This window comes from Leopardus geoffroyi, chromosome A1, assembly GCF_018350155.1.
Source record: "Leopardus geoffroyi isolate Oge1 chromosome A1, O.geoffroyi_Oge1_pat1.0, whole genome shotgun sequence".
Taxonomy (NCBI): domain Eukaryota; kingdom Metazoa; phylum Chordata; class Mammalia; order Carnivora; family Felidae; genus Leopardus; species Leopardus geoffroyi.
Genome location: NC_059326.1, coordinates 100,079,012 through 100,099,825, shown reverse-complemented (window position 1 = coordinate 100,099,825; position 20,814 = coordinate 100,079,012). Strand labels below are relative to the sequence as shown.

The 20,814-nt window shown below is 41.8% G+C and overlaps 1 protein-coding gene across 2 annotated transcripts; it reads left to right on the top strand.

The window, feature by feature from the left end:
- Nucleotides 1-3,045: 3,045 nt before the first annotated feature.
- On the top strand, nt 3,046-19,897 carry LOX (lysyl oxidase). Of its 2 annotated transcripts, XM_045486833.1 has the most exons (7): nt 3,046-4,239; nt 4,601-4,709; nt 6,324-6,461; nt 8,170-8,326; nt 11,177-11,272; nt 12,141-12,256; nt 16,260-19,897. In XM_045486833.1, the coding sequence occupies exons 1-7, from the start codon at nt 3,615-3,617 to the stop codon at nt 16,264-16,266; spliced, it is 1,248 nt and encodes a 415-aa protein (XP_045342789.1). In that variant the 5' UTR covers nt 3,046-3,614; the 3' UTR covers nt 16,267-19,897. The 2 variants fall into 2 exon arrangements, with proteins under 2 accessions (XP_045342789.1, XP_045342798.1); XM_045486842.1 differs by lacking the exon at nt 16,260-19,897 and having other exon boundaries at nt 3,501-4,239; nt 12,141-12,260.
- Nucleotides 19,898-20,814: the final 917 nt, after the last annotated feature.

Here is a 20,814-nt window from a genome sequence, read left to right as displayed (position 1 = left end):
AGAAAATAAAAATAAATATTGACAAAGGGTGTCACAAAGGGTGACAAAGTACTATGTGTGTATTTTAAAGAAAATAAAAATAAATATTGAATACCAAAAATAAAGATTGCATACCACTACTGTTCTAGTTATTTATACTCTAGTTATTTATGCTTGTACTGATAAGAATTTTTAAGTCTGTTAGAGCAAATTTGAAACAAATGATAACCCTCATTCAGCTATAAATTCTCCAAATGAGTGCATCAGTTGACATTCATTGAGTATTCATGAGTGTAAATCAGCATTATGATAGATGACACTTCAGAGCATAAGTGTGTTCAAGAAATATTTGTAAAACAAAAATTTATACTGAATTTCAGTGAAGGGAAATCTATAAAAAGGGAAGATAGCCTGCAGACTCTAACTCACACATAAAATACATCCAATGTTTTAAAGTCCAACTAAAGGAGTAATTTAATGAAATATTAATAATCATAATGCAACATTATAGTGAATGAATTGAAAGTTGCTGGAATTACTTAGACACACAAAAATCAGCAGTTTTAAAGCTAGGAAAAACACTTCAGAGAGAATTTGGGTTAACCCTCGAGTCCTACAGATAACTAACAGCCAGGGAAAGTAAATCAGCTGTCCGAAGATACACAGCTTTTCTTATTTGAGCACCAGGCTGGGAAACAAGAGTATTTTACTCAACATCCAGCATAAACTGTCTACCCTCCCATTAAGGGCTGCTCTGGTCTGCCAATCCGACGGTCACATCTCACAGAAAAGATCTTGCCTCAGCGATGTGTGGTCAACCACTGGCAGTTACGAGACTCTTTCCTGAGGAATAAGCTGTTCATGGGCAGATGAGAGATAATTACAAATTATACTCTCTCCCTTCCTGCTTCCCCCATCATTCGGCCTGTCCATCCAAATTATATACACCTGTTTCTTCTTTTTAATCCATCTTCTCTTAGGGGGGTTGGAGAAATTGAATAGTTTAAGCACTGCAGAAAGTCTACAAAATGTCTCTGACTTTCAGAAAGAGATGTGGCACTGTTCACCTGCCATCAGTGGGATTTCCACTTGCATTTTTGCCTTTATCATATAAGCAGTAGACTTGCCAATCCACTGGGAAGCGTTCATCTGAAACTCTTGTAACCAAGGATGCTGTGCAGTCATGGGCAGAGCAAATCTAGCCTGACTCAAAAAGAACTAAACCCATCATGTTTGGTGCAGAGTCATGAGATCTGATTATCTGAGAGAACCAATCACAACCCCCTTCAGTGTCAGTCATGGTTCTTAAGTGGCAGATAACAGCAATTAACTCTGACCATGTCATAACAGCCACACACACACACACACACACACACACACACACACACACACACTGGAAAAATGTAAGGAAAAGCTGAAGAATCAGTTCTTGGAAGGTACTGGCCTGAAATAGCTCAAGGGCAGTCTGTGTAGCAAGAAGTCATAGAAACTTTCTCCAGTAGTGGGAAGGGTGAATTCTAACATTTTTGACCCTTGTATCCCCCTACTCATAATCCAGTTGTAGGGAGATGGTTTGATGAGCCAAGCTCGGATCTCACTGCCATTGCTCGAAGTGGCAAAACTCTCATGAATTCTCAGTAAGTCCCACCATGCAGTTGAGTAGGAGAGTTTTACCAAAGGAAAATACAGTTGCTCTTACCGGAAAATAAATAAATAAACAAATAAATAAACAAATAAATGAAGGAAGGAAGGAAGGAAGGAAGGATGGTAGGCATTCAAATCAGCAGCTGTCCACCACATCATCAAAATGTGATGATTAGGGGCACCTGGGTGGCTCAGTCGGTTGAGTGTTTGACTTCAGCTCAGGTCATGATCTCGTGGCTTGTGAGTTCGAGCCCTGCATCTGGCTCTGTGCTGACAGCTCAGAGCCTGGAGCCTGCTTCAGATTCTCATTCTTTCTCTCTTTCTCTCTCTCTGCTCCCCGCCCCCACCCCCCGACTCATGCTCTGTCTCTCTCTCTCAAAAATAAATAAACATTAAAAAAATTTTTTTAAATGTGGTGGTTAAATACAGAGAGACAGAGACCAACAGTGACAGACGAATAATGAAGTATATGTAGACAACATCTCAATGATGAGACCAATAAAAAGGTTATTAAAGCCTGGTTTTGAGTCACAGCTTTCAATCAGGCTGATTAAAGATTCTTTCTTTTTTTCTTTTTTTTTTTTTTCATTGAATGCTTCCAACACTACCTAAACCCTTCCTCCTATGTGAATAACTGCTCCATGAAACATCTCTTTCCAGTGGGCATTACTTACCTCCAACCCATCTTCCACCCATTCTTGCCTGGCCACTCCTACTCCCTTGTCCTTACCAGAATCTGAACCCCAAGCCTGTTTCTTCAGCATCCCCTTTGTTTACACTGGAAGATCAAACAAACACCATAGGGTGTTTTATGGGACTTTTCAGTATTTAACAAACAGTAATTTAATTATAAATTCCAAAGTCAATCCCCCTAAATAGTCGTACAAGGAGAAAAGTCAGATAAAATGCTTCTTTGAAGCTGCCTTCTGAGTGCTATAGCTCGCTTTGCTGAAATATCCTGGGAGACACTGTCCAGAAGAAGGATGGTTCTTCACTCCCACTCACAGTACAAATCAGGCCGGCATTTTGAAAAAGAGACAGGTTTATTCATCCCTTCAGCGTTAGATGGCTTGGTTCCCTGCAAAATTTCACTTTTGGTTATTAAAAAATTCACTGTAGGAAACAAATTTGTAACCCATTTCTCATATTACCTACACACAGAAAAACAAAATCTGATATCTCAGGGTTTATTTGCCGAGGGCGCTTCCCATAAAAGCGAGTGAGTATGCATTGGGAAATTTGTCTGGTTAACTCCTTATGGATAAACGTTAGTCACAATCGTCCCTCCCCTCCCCCTCTTCCCCAACTCTCTCGCCCCCAGCACCCTCCCCACCTCCCGACTTCCCGCCTCTCCAGGGCTGGTGACCTAATAGCATTTTTCTTCGTGCATATTTTGGCGTCGCCCCACGGCCTGGCTGCCTTCGCCTGTCTGAGTCTTTTGAAATTCCTGCATGTTCGCCCCAGATTAAGCCGAGTGTGTCTCAGGATGTGTGTTCCGTTTTGTTCTTTCCCCTTAACGCTGCCTGTGCAACGTGTCTGGGGGGAGGAGGACAGGACGGGGAGGGAGGGGCAGAGGCGAGGAGCTGTCCGCCTCGCACGTTTCCAATCGCATTACGTGAACAAATAGCGGAGGGGCTGCCGGGCCAGAACTGCTTGTGTAACTTTGCAAACGTGCCAGAAAGTTTAAAATCTCTCCTCCTTCCTTCACTCCAGACGCTGCCCGCTCGCCGGGGCCGCCGCGCCGCTCCCCGTCGCCTTCCAGAAAGAAGGACTGGGAAAGAGGAGCCGGGCGGGTGCCACGTCCCGGCAGCCGCCTGTACCGGACGAGGGTCTGCAGCCCACCCTTGGCGTCGCTCGCTGGGGACTGACTTACCCGCGCTGCGCCCGCCTCCCCGGTTGGAGAGTTGTCCCTCTCTCTCACGTTTGGGCCCCGTTTTTCTGGTCTCCGAGCTACGTCCTCCCGGAGTGGGGACAATCGGGCAAAGGGAGCGATGCGCTTCGCCTGGACCGCGCTCGTGCTCGGGCCGCTGCAGCTCTGCGCGCTCCTGCGCTGCGCCCAGCCGGCCGCCGGCCAGCAACAGCCCCCTCGCCAGCCTCCAGCGGCCCCGGCCGCCTGGCGCCAGCGGATCCAATGGGAGAACAACGGGCAGGTGTTCAGCCTGCTGAGCCTGGGCTCGCAGTACCAGCCGCAGCGCCGACGGGACCCGGGCGCCACCGCCCCGGGCGCTGCCAACGCCGCCGTCCCGCAGCCGCGCACGCCCATCCTGCTGCTTCGCAACCGCACGGCGGCAGCACGGGAGCGGACCCCGGGCTCGTCGGGGGCCACCGGCCGACCCCGACCCGCCGCTCGCCACTGGTTTCAAGCCGGCTACTCGCCGTCCGGGGCCCGCGACGCTGGGGACTCGCGCGACGGCAATGGGACGGAGCCAGGAGAGCGCCCGGCGCTCAGTAACCTGCGGCCGCCTAGCCGCGTAGACGGCATGGTGGGCGACGACCCCTACAACCCCTACAAGTACACCGACGACAACCCTTATTACAACTACTACGACACGTACGAAAGGCCCCGACCTGGGAGCAGGTACCGGCCCGGATACGGTACCGGCTACTTCCAGTACGGTAAGCACCCCCAAGTCGCCCGAAGCAGCCGGGCACCCCTTCCCCAATTCTGGCTCCCCGACGTGGCTGCCTGGGCGCGGCAGGCCTGAGTCCCGCAGATCCGATCCCTCCCCCTGCGCCTGCAGAGGCAGCCCTGGAATCTGGTGCAAACCGCACTCCCGGCCCCTCCTGCTTTCTTTCCACTTTGCTTTGCAGCCCAGGGCGTCCCGTTCTCCTGCTACCCGCAGCCCGTTTGGTTGAAGGGTGAAGGGTAAGGGACATGGAGGGACCCAAAGCCGGGGGGGTGGGGGTGGGGGGCTGGGTTGTCTCAACGCTACCTCTCCCCCTGCCCCGCCCCCCCCAATCGCCTGGTGACGTTTAGGTCTCCCGGACCTGGTGCCAGACCCATACTACATCCAGGCTTCCACGTACGTGCAGAAGATGTCCATGTACAACCTGAGATGCGCAGCGGAGGAAAACTGCTTGGCCAGGTACCGACAAGGATCTCCTCGGCCTGGCTACATGCACCCGTCTTGGTTCAGGCGCTGTTCGAGTGCCTGGTTCCCACAGCTCTTGTTCCATGCAGACAAGAGTTGGGCAATGGGGCAAGTGGAATGTGGAATGTGGTCTGCTGGGCATGCTGACCTGGATGGAGAGTGTTTAACATTTTGAAGATGTCTGTGGGTTCTTCTGTCTTTCAAACTCTGCCACAAATCAGGGAGGTGGAGCAAACCCTTACGGTGGAGAGTTGGGATCTCATGATCTTTTTCCAAGATCCTCATACTTTGGAGCTAAAGAACTGTACAATAACGTGGAAAAAAATATTGTAATGGAAGAGCTTGTTAATATCCCCTTAAAAAACCGAGGGCTAACTTGCCAGTGTGGCAGCTCTCAGAGCAAAGCTTCGGTTTTCTTCTTTTGTTTAAGGCCACAGTTTAGCTTCGTTGTTTTGGTATTACTTCAGCCAGAATAAGCCTGAGCAAGAGCTTTGTTTTTGAATCCGTCCTAAAATAAAATCATAGCAATTTGGGGAATGGAATCCTCTGACTTTGCCGCTGGGAAACCAGCAGAGGGAGCAAACGATGTTTTGATAGGTCTCATAAAAAAACTGTTCAAGTGCAAAGTGAAAATATACAGTAGTATTTGAATATATATCCACACAACATATATTAGAAGGAGCAAAGTAATGTTGATCTGTTCAGCTGGATCTTTCTCCCACTTTGACCCTCTGTAACTGTCAAGCGGAAGGAAGAGAAGAAAGCCAAAGTTACCATTTTCATTCCTGAGTCTCGCATCACTTACTCCGCTGCTCTCCCTATGATATTATTACAGTCATGCTATTGTTTTGCAGATAGCAAAGTTACAAAATTATTTATCTAATCTGGGTGTATGCTTTTAGAATTATTTCCTCACTTTAAGAAGAAACAATGTTAAATTCAAAGTTCTTAAAAAAAATTTTTTTTTAAGTTTATTTATTTATTTTGAGAAAGAGAACAAGCAGGGGAGGGGTAGAGAGAGAGGGAGAGAGAAAATCCCAAGCAGGCTCGGTGGGGTCAGCATAGAGCCCGATGTGGGGCTTGAACTTAAGAACCATGAGATCACAAGCTGAGCAGAAACCAAAAGTCGGACGCTTAACCTACTTAGCCACCCAGGTACCCCAAAATTCAAAGTTCTTAATAAGGGCATACTTTTTTCTTTTTTCTTTCTTTCTTTTTTTTTTTTTTTAATTTGCAATCATTTCTACTCATTCATGTGGTTCAACAAGAACTGATTACAAATACAGAATTTACTGATCGCACATACACATTTAATGCTGATTTTGTTACTTTTTTTTTCACTTTTTAACTGCAGATGTCCCTAGTTGTCATGCATTTACTCATTCCACAAACATTCACAACTGAGATCGGGCCACTTGCCAGGCACCATTCTGGGACCCGGGGATTCAGCAGTAAACAAAATAAGCAAAATGTGCTGGGCTTTTGCAACTGATAGTCTAGTGGGGGGTGGGAGGCAGTCGCCATTATAAACTGGAAAGGTTTTGCTTGTACTTTGTCTTGAGTTAATATCCTGTGGAAATTAAAGTGCTTCCTTTTTCAAAATCACAGCTCAGCATACCGGGCAGATGTCAGAGATTATGATCACAGGGTGTTGCTGAGATTCCCCCAAAGAGTGAAAAACCAAGGGACGTCAGATTTCTTACCAAGCCGACCAAGATACTCCTGGGAGTGGCACAGCTGTCACCAGTAAGTGGATGGGCCTCCTGTCGCCAGTAAGTGGGCGGGCCTCCTGTCACCCGTAAGTGGACGGGCCTCCTGGGTACTTGTGAGTTGTTTTTTCCTTTTTCAGGTGGTCCTGGAGGTGAAAAATGCCAAGGTTTAGTTTTTATAGAAGAGGGAGAACACTGCTGTTGGGTATTTTACATTTAGAATTTTCTCTGTGTAATGTGACATCATCAAGGGAATCTGTATTTAAGAAAATACATTAGCTACAAGATCCTTTTATCTTTTAAAATGGAAACTCTAAGTCCAGCTGATTAAAACTGCTATAGGATACAACAGTGGGCTTCATGAGAATTTTATTCCAACATACTACAGGTAAGATTTCTAAAAACAACAATAACAACAACAAAAAACTTGTTAACAACAGCCAAGATCATCTACAGTGAGATAACATTTCAGAAAGACCGCAAGTTGTTAGTAGAAGGATTTATATGCCAATTGCAAAGAAAGAGATGATATACTCCATGAGGTGACAAGGACTGACCTCTGTTTTACAAGGCCTGTATCAAACCCAGGGTAAATACCAGTTCTGTCCTGAATTTAAAGATCCTTACATTAGGCAATTCTATAATTTGCCTTGGTAACTTGCCCAGGTATTTAATGACAGGAAATCCTGAAGGATGCCCCTTAAACCTTCTGCAATTTGAACGTTTTTTTTTTTCTCGTTCTTTCCTTCTGTGAGAAGATAAACAGCTCAGCACCTTTCCTTTAACAAGATGAGAAAAACAGATATGAACACCCAATTTTCTGATCAAGTAGAATTATTTTATTTATAAATAAAAGTTTACACTAGTTAAATAACAGTGGTGGAGAAAACACACCATTATTTCTCCTTTGTATTTGAGTAAAGGTTTTAAATACGTGAGAACTCACTTTTTTAAAAACTCACAGAAACCTCCCAAGAGTGCTCTTCTTTTATTTGGAATGAAACATGAGTACTGGCAGCCAAAAGAAATATACTAGAGAGCATATGGCAAGGTCTACTTAAACACAGATAGTTTAATGTCTATTTCTATTCAATATTCAAAGATGAAACAGGGTATAATAGGAAAGCAAAATGCTCAAAATAAGTCTGTTGTTCCTAAAAGCATAGTTAGATCGCTGTCCCTGGGGTGGGGAGGGAAAGCTAGCATGAATCTGGCTTTAAGATAAACTTGATCTTGGGGTGCCTGGGTGGCTCAGTCAGTTAAGTGTTGGACTTCAGCTCAGGTCATGATCTCATGGTTCGTGGGTTTGAGCCCCACGTCAGGCTCTGTGCTGACAGCTCAGAGCCTGGAGCCTGCTCCAGATTCTGTCTCTGTCTCTCTCTGCCCGCCCCCCCCCCCCACACGCTCGCACTCTGTCTCTCTCTCTCTCGAAAATAAACATTAAAAAAAAGAGGTAAACTTTATTTCAATTTCTATAAGTTTCTTTTTTTAAATTTACTGTGAGAGAGAGAGAGAGAGAGAGAGAGAGAATCCCAAGCAGGCTCTGCACTGTCAGTGCAGATCCTGACATGGGGCTCACAAAATGTGAGATCAGAGTCGGATGCTCAACCCACTAAGCCACTCAGGCACCCCAAACTTGATCTCAATTTTAATGCGAAAACAAGTGTGGGAGGCAGTGGGGAATTCATCTAAAATCCTCATGGCTTTCTCTGTATGTTCTGTCTCTGTGTTGTGTGGGACATCAGACATTACCACAGCATGGATGAATTCAGCCACTATGACCTACTCGATGCCAGTACCCAGAGGAGGGTGGCTGAAGGCCACAAAGCGAGTTTCTGTCTTGAGGACACCTCTTGTGACTATGGCTACCACAGGCGATTTGCATGTACTGCCCACACACAGGTAGGTTGGCTGCCTGAAATCGGGAACCCACAGGGGGTCATCCGGTCAGGATGGAAAATAATTGGGAAAAGGAAACTGGTGGCTTGGTGATCTGAATTATTCTTAAAGCCTTTCCTCATCACAGAAGGTCAGTGTGCATAATCGCTATGCTCCACGATGAAAAGTAGTGGTTTAGCCTCTCAAAAAAGCCAAATGGTTTCCAGTATCTGCACTCATTCTGTATTCTGTAACTGGCTTGGTAAGTAACTGTGGAAAAGACACCTCTGTGTTCTCCCCTTCAAAACCATTCCTCCCTCCACCTATTAAGTTAGCGACAGAATGGTGATTGGGGCTCGCCAACAAAGAGAAACCTGTTTCTTGAAAAGCTCCTCAAAATCAGTCTCTTTTAAGCATGAAAATAAGAATAGAAGGACACAGTTTCTTTCTCCACGCATATATATTTAAACCTACAGTATAATTGATGTCAGATGTCCCTTGGATGGATTTTTAAAAATAGTGCTGACCTCAGCAGTGTGTATGCCTTATAACGGGAAAATGTGTGTCAGTTAAAAGCCAGGCCAGTATTTCCATAAGAAGCCCTCATTTGTAAAAGGACATTATAATTTTACTCTAGCCGGAATCTTGGCAAGGAGTAGTGAATGTACATCAGGCAGGGCACAAAGGGATGAGCAGTTGGTATCTTGGGGAGTAAATTCTAGGGCTGTGGCAGGAAGCTTTTTGGTGACCTAAATGTCACCACTGCTTCTTTCTCTGAGCTTAAAACACCATAGCAATTGGAGGGGGCAAAAGGTTCAATTCTACATGCCCTGGAGGCAGCACTTATTGTTCAAATAAAAGATGTAACGTACCCACACATTACACATATGTGGGCAGAGAGGTTCCCTTTTCATTCGGCAATCTCTGGCCCCACAGTAGCCGCCTGCCTGTGCACGGCACCTGGAGTTTATTCCCTCCATGTAGGAAAAGAGGTGCTCTGGAAAGCTCTCTGTCGAAATATTTGAATTTAGGTCTGTAGGTATTTATAAGACTTCTAGTCTTCCAACTCCTTGGGGTGACCCCATTTCATTATTTATGGTAGCTTTCTTATCAGTTACTTTCCATGTTGTATGTCCTGTTTAAACACTGTTCACCAGGTCTTGTATTACAAGTGATTTTTGTATTCGTGTTTTTCACTAGACTGATGTTTCTTCAACACAGACTTTATTTAAAGGGAAAAAAAAATTCTGACAAAGCCCCAATAATAACTTAGACTAGTTGTATTTTAATGCAGTTTAAATGTATCCAAACATAAAAATAGATATAACTTCCTTATATCTATACTGTCATCTAATTCGAAAGTTCTTAGATAATAAATTTACATGTTCAACACACATGAAACTAGAAACAGTTAAATTAACTTCATTAATTTAATGTAACCAATGGTTCTCTTTTGCTAAAACCAAACAGCTAATTTAGACAATGTTGGCTAAGGTTCTACATTTCATTTGTGTTTACAGTTTGACTTTGAATATGTGAAATGCCCGTTTGTTTGTTTTTTTAATGGCCTTAAAAATTCCTGTTCTTGGTGTGCTAGTTCAAATAATCAACGTTAATCACTTAAATTCTGCCAGCTGATGTACCAGTTTCAGAGCTCTTAAAGCTCTTTTGGTAACAAGGTGATCTTAAGCACCAAAGAAATTTTGGGTGCTGAAATTCAGTGGCAACAATGAGTTAAAATGATTCCAACATATGCTTTAAAATTTACTTTAGTATTCGGATGAAAATACAACAGTTAAATCTTCTCAAGAAGGGGCTAATCGCATCAAGAATATACCTATGGACTCCAATTTGAACAGATTTCCCTAGACTGTAACATTCTGGAGAGCAAGGACTGTATCTTCTTGGAATTCTCCTCCTCCAGGCCTGTAGAAGGCACTCATTTCCTCATTGAAGTGAATATCTTAGCAACTCGAGTGATGTGGTATTCATTCATTGAGGCATACATTCATCCCTTTAATTTAATAAAATATTTCAGTGACAATGTGAGAGAGAGGGAGGGAGAGACAGAGAGAGAGAGAGAGAGAGAGAGAGAATGAATAATGTGCTGGTTAAGAATAGGGATCCTGGACTCCTGAATGCCTAAACTCAAAACCATCTCAGCCACTTACCAGCTATATATCCTTGAGTGACTTAATTGACCTTACAGTGCCTCATGTTCCTCATCTGTAAAATGGGGATAATAACAGCTCCTGTCCTCCTGTAGTTGTGAACATTGAATTAATAGATGTAACATGTTTAAGATTGGTCCTGGCACATGATACATACTTCATAAATGTTAGCTACTCAAAAATGCAACATCGACACCACCCTAAAGGAGCTTCTAATCTCTAGTGAGATATATTGTTATACAGTACAATTATAATGTAGAGCATGAGAGCACAAACACTATAAAATCCGGGCACTGAGAGTGAAGGAGGGTAATTCCAAGAGTGACTGGAAAGGCTAGTTGAGCTGAGGATGTGTGAGTTAAGGGGATTATTACATGGCCTTCATCCCTGAACTAGTGATATTCTAGAATTTTGGTGGAGGCCTGTCCTGTCACTTAGAGTGTATTTATCACTGGTAACTGATGACACGTGCAAGAAACTAGATGTACTACTACTTATATTAGTCCTGTGTTTTTTTAGCTGGAGGTTCTATAAGGCTGGGTAATATATACTTCTCAAAGGAAATGTGATAGAAGTATAGCTTTATGTCAAACTCTTGTAAGTACTCACTTAAAATTTAATTTGCAACTACTAAGCACATTCTTTAACATGTTCTAACCTTATACCATCTTTTTAAATAATCTTCAAATTTTCTTTCTTCTAGGGGTTGAGTCCTGGCTGCTATGATACCTATAATGCAGACATAGACTGCCAATGGATTGATATTACAGATGTAAAGCCTGGAAACTACATTCTAAAGGTAGAGAGACCTTTGAAAATAGAAACCTGCAATTTATTTTGATTGCAACTCAATGGACCTCCCCTTCTGAATCCAATGTTAAATAATCACAACCCTGCAAGCAATTATGTATCTCATAGGAATATTTCTTTAAAAAGTGTTTTTTTTTTTTTTTTTTTTTTGAAGTTTATTTGAGAGAGAGAGAGAGAGAGAGAGACAGTCTGGTAGGGGCAGAGAGAGACAGAGGGAGACAGAGGGAGAGAGGAGGAGGGAGGGAGGGGGAGAGGGAGAGAGAGAGAGAGTGAGAGTGAGAGGGTCCCAAGCAGGCTCCACACTATCAGCACAGAGCCTGATGTGGGACTCAAACTCACAAACTGTGAGACCATGACCTAAGTGGAAATCAAGAGTTGGACGATTAATCAACTGAGCCACCCAGGCACCCCAAAATATTTTTTTTAATGTTTATTTTTGAGAGAGAACGAGAGAGAGAGAGAGAGAGAGAGGGAGCGAAAGCGAGTGAGCAGGGGAGTGGGAGACAGAATCCAAAGCAGCCTCCAGCCTCTGAGCTGTCAGCACAGAACCCAACATGGGGCTGGAACCCTGAGCCCCAAAGTCTGACCCTTAACCAACTGAGCCACCTAGGCATACGGAAATATTTCTAAACCAACATACATATATGAAAAAGTTATTTTAAGAACCTCAGTGAAAAATATATGGCCGCCTTCTGTAACTTCTCCAGAATTTGACCACTTGCCTCACTTTTTAACCCCCCGCCCTGCTTGATGAAATTGACGCATTTCCTTGTTGTAGCCTTGTGGGAATAGGAAGCTATTAACCAGCAAACACTGCTGATGAAATCTGAAACACGGATGATATTTACATTGCCTAGGTCAGCGTGAACCCCAGCTACCTGGTGCCGGAATCAGACTATTCTAACAATGTCGTGCGCTGTGAAATCCGCTACACGGGACACCATGCGTATGCCTCGGGCTGCACAATTTCACCGTGAGTCCTAAGTGCCTAGCTTAGTTGATTCTGTTCTCAAAGCATTTTAGCACAGTGACAGGCATTATACATGTGTCTCTTTCTACTACTACTGCAGCTTGCCTGGAAAGCAGTCTGTGCTATCCCATGATTAGAGTTGATCTTCCTTTAATGATGGTGGAGAAGGGGGAGGGCAGATGTCCTCTGGTTTTTATCATCCTAAAGCTGAGTTTCCAGGACAGGATATACACACAGAACAGACTGTTTACCCGCAAAGCCCCTGGGGCGGATGAATATGTAAAACAGGCCATATGCAGTGTGGGTGACCTTGGGGGATCCCAAACAGTTGGATTTCCTCAATCTTCACCAGAGTCCATGAAGCAGCCCTGAAGAAATTCCTAGAGTTCTTTAAAGTACATTTTGGAAATCACTGCCTTAAAGTACTCCACCGAAGAGGTCAGACCGCCTGTTCTGTACAAAACCAAGATTTTACAAATTTGAGTTCTAAAACCACAAGTACTAGAGAAATATCCTAGGAAGGGAGGTGTGTGTGGAAGTTCCTGCATACTTTTCCTAGCCCCGAAACTCTTCTTTGAATGCAAGCTCAGAGGGACTCCCAGCACATAAATATTAACAGGGGTGGTGCTGTGATGAAAGTAACTGAAGGAAGGTTAGGGAGTTTGGCCTGCTGGTCTCTGCCCTGTGCGATCCCTTAAGCCCTGCCTGCTCTGGCAGTACTGGCTTAAGGACCCGAACCATCACCTGTGCGACCTGGGAGTGCTACATTCCCAGTAATACAAACACCGTTGGAACGATACTGAAAGTGTCCAGCTGGGAGAGGCACCAGTGCCACTGGGCCACGGTGGAAAGTTGTCACAGAGCTGCACTGGAAACTCACACTTAATACCCCTTTCTCCTTGATACACACCCCAGGACAGTGGTTGGCCCCACGTAAATCTGTGGTTTGCGGGATTTCCCAGACCTACCCAAACCCAGTTGGGCAGGCTTTCCCCCACACCTGGGCTCCTGGCCAGAGGAGGTGTGGGGTACAGAGCAGCCCATGTTCCATGCTCTGGGCCGTGCGCTGTGGCTCAGGCTGTATTCACCTGAGAGGGAGCCCTTTCCTTATTCTGTAAGGGAGCCGAGCCTGTGCTTTACAAATGGTACCACGGCTTTACAGATACATGCAGCCTAGGACAGCACAAGGACGGCACCGAGAAAAGATAATCAAATGTATTCTTGGGAACATGCCCACGGTGCAGAAAACCTGGCTGGGCGTATGGCCAATATTGTATGGAGTTCATCAAAGGATAACTGAAAATCCTTAGCACATCAGTATAATTAAAAGAAAAAAAAATATGCTTATTTTTGAGAGAGAGACAGAGCACCGGGGTAGGGGCAGAGAGGGAGACACAGAATCTGAAGCAGGCTCCAGGTCTGAGATGTCAGCACAGAGCCCAATGCAGTGCTTGAACTCACTCATGAACTGTGTGATCATGACCTGAGCCAAAGTCGGACTCTTAACCGACTGAGCCACCCAGGTGCCCCCACATCAGTGTAATTTAAGCTAAACTAAAATAGCGTAAAATGCGTAGATTAATTAATTTCTCTCAATTTTTATGATTCCTTATTCACTCATTCTCTATTTGTTGGCATTCTTGCTTTTGCACTGTGGATTCACTGAGGTCCTAAACTAGCTATTAAAGACTAATGCAAAGATAAATACGGTTTCTAACCCTTTACTGTGTGCCCTTGGAACTGTATGACAGGAATTCTCAATTACTTTACATGTGAATCTGCTGTGTAATGTCTGTCTCCTATCTGTCCCGTCATGGCTGGGACGCAGTCTCTTGTCCATCACTGTATACACCCGGGTACAAACCTGCCACCAAGTAGCCTCTCATTCAATGCTTGGATAGTAGAGAAATGACCCTCTCTTTCAGGGAATTTAGGATGTGGAATTGAGAGGCTCAGAGAAAGACACATAGAACTATAGGAGAGCTACACTCTGAAAATTCCACAAGGGGTAAAATAAAATGCAGGGAAACAGAAGGATCTCTGCTACAAGCCAGGTGATTTTGCAGGTACAAAGGCTGACCTTGTGCTAAGAATGGGTCTGGAGATGTGACTGTTGTAGCACAGAGTGTGTCTTGATTTTCATCAGTAGAATCTATTGAATTGGTTATTGCCAGGTGTTTGAAACAAATAAAAAACCTTTATATTGCTCCAGCACAGAGTTGTTTTATTTTTTTCTTTCTTTCTTTCTTTCTTTTTTTAAACCAGTTGTCATTGACTGTAACTAAATTGCAAGACTGGTTGAGGTAAACTTTTAATAAGTAGTATTGATCAGATAGATGGAAATATGAGAAGGTGAAATGATCTACAGTGATATGTAATCAGATAACAAGATGGTACTTCTCGAGGGGTGGATAATAATGGGAGATGTGCAGAGACCTTGACTCGAGAGAGGAAGACTTGCCTTCAGATGAATGATGCCTGCCTCCTTTGTTAGGACTTTTGCTTCTGGTCTCCCTTGCTAGGGATAAGCATTCAGAGGAAGGAGCCATCTTCTCTAGCTGAGATTCAGGACTGGCTTTAGGAAAGAATTTGAACTAGGCCTTGAAGGTTGAAGAGGACTGAGCTGCAGGGGGCAGTTGGGGAAGGGCATGTCAAGAGGAGTTAATATCACTGGTCCCCCCCATGGCAGGAAGAAACTGTAGGACAGATTTGGAAAACCAAGTCTTCTTGTGTGGCTAAGGCATGTGTTTCATGGGGTTAAGAACTGGGCTAAAAGGATGCTAAATTGGGACCAGATCAAAGGGATCACTGAAGAGGAAGCCAGAAAGTTTGAACTTCATTCTGAAGGCCATGGGGAGTCTTTGAAGTTCCTTGATCAAGGAGTGTAACTTGCCTAAAGCCATGGGGTCAGTCTGGTGGCTTGTAAGTGGCACTGCACCTGATTCCCTTGGTAATGTTATAGTACTTTTTTAACTTTAAAAAAAAATAATTTTTAAAAAATGTTTATTTATTTTGAGAGAGAGAGAGAGTGAGTGAGTGAGACTGGGAGAGAGAGTTCATGCATGTATGCACATTCAAAAGCAGGGAGGGGCAGAGAGAATCCCAAGCACAGAGTCTGATGTGGGCTCAATCTCATGAACCATGAGATCATGACCTGAATGAAAATCAAGAGTCAGACACTTAACTGACTGAGCCATCACCCAGGAATCCCTACCTTTTTTTAACTCTTTAAAGACATATCATCTCTCGGTTCACTGATTGTTTTTCATGCTAATCAAACACTGGAGAGTATTCCACTGGTGTGTAAAAACTACCCAGTAAGACAGGGTATGCCTTTTGATATAGCCTCTCTCCCTCATTGTCCTCACTGTAAACAAAATGTATGGACCCAGTGACTGTGGCCCAGTTCAGTTTCATGATACTGTGATTAAGTTCTCCACTCACAAAACTTAGTATCTGGGAATTGATGGTCTGTGACTTAAGACTGCTTATTTTCTTTATGTGGGGATCTGTGATCATAGTATAAATACTGTATTTCATTGATTGGCTTTGACCCTGTATCTGCCTATGAATGCATCATTCCACACCCAAAACTGTGCTGAGAGAGGAGTAACGTGGGACAGTGCAGAGGCCAAGACCCTGCGTCTAGGCGGACATACTGTACTTGCTCCCTGGAGTGAACTCATCCGGGCAGGGCTTCCGGTCCCATAAGGCCTGCTTTACTCTCCGTTCTTTTAGAGGCTGTTTCTTTTACCTCTACACATCAAGTCTGTAGATACCAGACATACACTTTCTATTAACAAAGCTACTAACAAAGTCACCTCCTTCAAATCAGTATGAAAAGAGTGTATTCATGGGTAACTTCATAAGGTGACTGTTGCTTAGGTGGAGAGAAATTGCTACAGATTTTTTTTTTTTTTAAAGGGTCAACTTTAAACGTGTCTACTGTACTCATTCATAATATTATCAAGTTAATAACTTGTCTTATTTTGTTTTCTTAATCTAGGTATTAGAAAGCAAGCCAAAACTCCCAATGGATAAATCAGTGCCTGGTGTTCTCAAGTGGGAAAAAATAGATTAACTTCAGTAGGACTTATATATTTTCAAAGACAGAACAGAAAACAACAAAAGAATTTTTTTTTGGACTCTTTTACACCCAAGCACATAACTGGATTTTGGCCATTTAAATTGGCATTATTTGGGACATTTTTAATATTATTATTTGTATTACCTTGCGAATGAACACAGTGTTTCCATTCTGTAGATGTACACGTGGCCCTTTCAAGGAAATCCAAATTTCTTAGGCTCCTTCAGAAATTACAGTGTAAAAGGGAAAATAACATTTCAGTGAATGAGCCAAAATTACTATGAACTGAGAATTTTCTTAAGTGCTGAAACTTCAGTAAACCATAGCAATAACTGGCTTGTATATGTCTTAGCATAGATCCGTTTAGAAAGGAGGTTCCTACTGTGCAAATAGATATGGACACATCTGGTGCTGAGGAAGGACCAAACATATTACCATTGGTGTCAAGAAATATTATTATATCGCAGAGAAATGGCAACATATGTATTCAGATAGTTACATCCCTATATAAAATTTATGTTTACATTTTAAAATTAGTAAACTCCTGTCTTTCTGTTTAAGTGTACCATTTCATTCTGACTTAAGTCAGCTTTGTTTTGGAACAAATTAAGTAACTGAGCTGCCCAACTCCTGTCTGACATTCACTGTTGCTGCCTCAATTCTTTAATTTTCCTATGGGCAGAGACCTTTTAAGTGGCATTCTTAGAATCACCATTCTGGGGACTGGTATACGGAGGACAACTGTGTGAATGGGAAGTCATTCTGATGATAGATGTGATACATTCAGAGATACTATGTATGCATTTAAGTATATGGACCTATTAGCTAAAAATATTTTCCTTGTTGACATAAAAATCATACAAACAAGTCTCCAAAACCACAACTGTCTCTCAAATACTTTAAAAAAAAATTGATGAAAAACATCTTAGGATTTTCAACTTTTCTACATTTTTTTAATGTAGAAAATGAAGAATGCTTTAAAATGAAGAATGCTAAAAAAAAATTTTTTTTTAATTATCCAGAATAGAAAACATCATATCTGGATATAGGAACATTATCAGGCCATCCAGGAATCAATCATACATTTTTTTTTCCTGTGTGTCCGAAGTGTAAACCAAATTAGCAAAGCATGTAACACTACATACTTGAGGGGTTGGTGAATAAGGGAAAGAGAATACTTTCTATACAACGAAGGGCTGTGCTGCACCATGAGACAGCTGTGATTTTATTTTCAAACTGTGAAACCATGTGCCACAATAAAATTTGGAAGATTCCTTTTTTTTCCCCCTAGATCCAAAAGGTGCAGAGAGAAATCAAATGACACTTTTAAGTTAGTGGTGCTCAGGCAGAAGTCTTCCTACGTGAACCAGTATTCAAATCTCAAGCAAGGGATTTCCAGTGCCAGGACATGTTTGGTAGAATTTAAAAGTGAGGTGGCATCCCTCACTGTTATGTCACGTATATCATACGTCATAGACTCGTAAAGTCAACACCAACTACTAAGAATCGTTCCCTACTCACTAGTGCCTAGCGTGGCAAGAGGGGCTAGAGATGGACCATCGTCCAGGCGCCGATGTGATCCTCCTCTACCAGGGCACACGCTTACCAACAGAGAATGCGGCTTGATAGAGACCCAGAACTTTTACTGAGCTAGTATCTGAGCTACGGAATAGCTTCTTTGATGTACCTCTTTGCCTTATGTTGCGTTTTTTAGTTTTAAGACTGTAGAGTGATCCTTTCAAATTATTATCTTTTCTAATAGAGATATTTTAATATACTTGCTTAAAAAAAAACACAACAAAACTACTGTCAGTATTAATACTGAGCCAGACTGGCATCTACAGATCAAGGCCATTGAGATTCTTATCCTTGTAAAAATTATAGCGTGGCCTTTGAACACATATGAGAAGACATTTACTATCATTCATGGAGCTTTCCATCTGTCTGTCCATCCATCATCATTCAAGGGCCTAATTACATGCCAGGTGCTTACATGCTAGGCGTTGGGATATTAAAAAACAACAACTGTCCCCTAACCTCAAGAATTATTAAAAATGTCATTATCTCCCTTTAGGTCCACTTTATTTCATTTTTAACAACTATAAGTACATGTCTGAAATTTTTCTTTTTTTAGCAGTATTGTTTTTCATGACCATATTTTATTTTAAAAAAATAAGTTAAAATAAATAGCTATATGCATGTATGTGTTACTAATAATTAAAACTATGTTTTCAATCCTTGAAATGTCTGCCTCTTAAATATAAAGCCTACTATTTGGTTGATTTTGAGAAAAAAAAGTTTCAATTAGGAGGCTAAACTTTCTTGCTTATTCCTTATGTAAATATTCCTTCCTCCCATTACCCTTAAACACTCCCGAATAACTCATAAGTATTGATTTAACACTCAATATTTTTGAACCTCAAGGGATCTCGTCTCTGAATAACCACAAAAATTCACATATAGTGATTAGCTGGTCAGAGTTATTCATTAATAAAATTTAAACAAAAAACATAATCCAGCCTTACCAAACTCCAAATAAAATATTTTTTAAAAAGGAGATAGAAATAATCCCAAGAATGTGGAGTGCTGGAAAGAGATTGGCTTTTAAACTAATAAAGACTCTGAAAAAAAGGACTCAATAAGAAAATAATTTATTGACTCCTTCCATATGCCATGTTAGTAGCCTCATAATTATTTAGACTGCAGTCTGCATTAAAGATGTCTTGACCTTTGAGGCTAGGATTCAGTCTCCCAACAGTACTATAACATACGAATCCACAAGTATCCATAAGAATCCATTGCCTGTTTCCAGGAAATCTTTATATTTTTACATAGTAATTTTATCCACAATTTCTATCATCTAATTATTCACTATGTTTTGTTTGTAATAATGAACAATTTTTTTCTCTCTGAAATCTCATAGGATAATCACACTTATAAACATTCGTAATATTCAGATTCTGAAGGAAATGCAGTCCACTAAAATGATCATGGCACTGAGAATTCATCTTTAGCAAACTGTGTGAAAATACAATTTAAAAATACCTTGTTTTGATCTTAACTGTATAGTAAATGATAAGTAAAAATGCCCCTTTTCTGGATTTTTTATGTTCAGAATTCATATTCACAATCAGCATATTCAATCAACAGCTCTATCTCATTCCCAACTACCCAAAGTCCTGGGCCACTTTTGAACACTTAAAGCATTTCATTTATCCTTCAAACCAGAATGGTGCTGAAATATTTCAACTTGAATGTAAAATGTATTAAGTCTTAGCTCACAAGATAGAAACATTTAATTAATATATAACTGCTTGCTATGAACTAAATGACATATGATTTGGTATTGTAATGCTTTTGATGAAGTTTTAGTTTCTTCCAAATTTTTCAGGAATCCTATTTGTAAAACATCTGTAACTTTTTAAAAGAGCTTTTATTTTAAATGCCCAGACACTGGCTTTATATTCTTCTTTACATTCTCACATTCTTTTATTATATGCCTATACTATGATTGCAAGATTATGTAAAAATGCCTTGAATAAATGATTTCAAGTGTCTGTAGTGGTCATTTGTTGTTAAGTACAAATAAATGATATGATTTTCATTTTAGGTTAAAATCTTAAAACCATAACTATGGCTGGTGGTTTTGCTTAGTTGCCTTTTGTATTAACAAATTGTTTAACGAGCTCACATGGCTTGAAACTTGTTTCTGATGGATAAAAATGTAGCTGATGTTTTAAAAAGAAACTTGCACATGAATTGATCCTAACCTCTCTAAGGATGCACAGCAGGCATTATGAGAACAACCACACTCTGATTTATAAGAAATATACATGAGCATATATATACTGCTAGGGGACTTATCCAACTCAAGCGACAAATTATTTATATAAAGAGAATCATTGCTATCACAGATGTCTTATCTAAAGGTATATCAGATTAGCCTGGGAGCTGATAACCTGGAAGGACAAACAGGCACCAAAGTGTGGACAAGTGCTTTGGAGGGACAATTTGCAAAATCAACTCACAATTCACCTTTAATGAGCTCTTGCAGGTAACATGGATGTAGGCTTGTGGCCAGCAGGTTGCAGACCTGAGTAGTCTGTTCTCAGTGACACCACAAATTTCATGCTTCCCTTGCTTGCTCAAGGCAAAGTATCTGAACACACTTTCATTATTAATAAAAATATGATTTCTCTTATCTCGTCAGTGGTCAGTGTTTTGAGTACTCTTCATTCAACCAAAAGCTCATGAAACAAAGACAGGGGAGAGTGGACCTTTCCTTGTGTTAGAAAAGGTGCCTGTCTTATGACACTCATTTATTAATATTTCTAATCCTTGCCACAGGTATTAGTAGAGGATTAACAGAGAGGTGGAATAACCAATTAAAGCATGTATAGAAGAATTCTAATTTTGCAAGATACTGTTACTCAGAAAGAATCACATAGAAAAATAGATATGGGAGATGTTATCT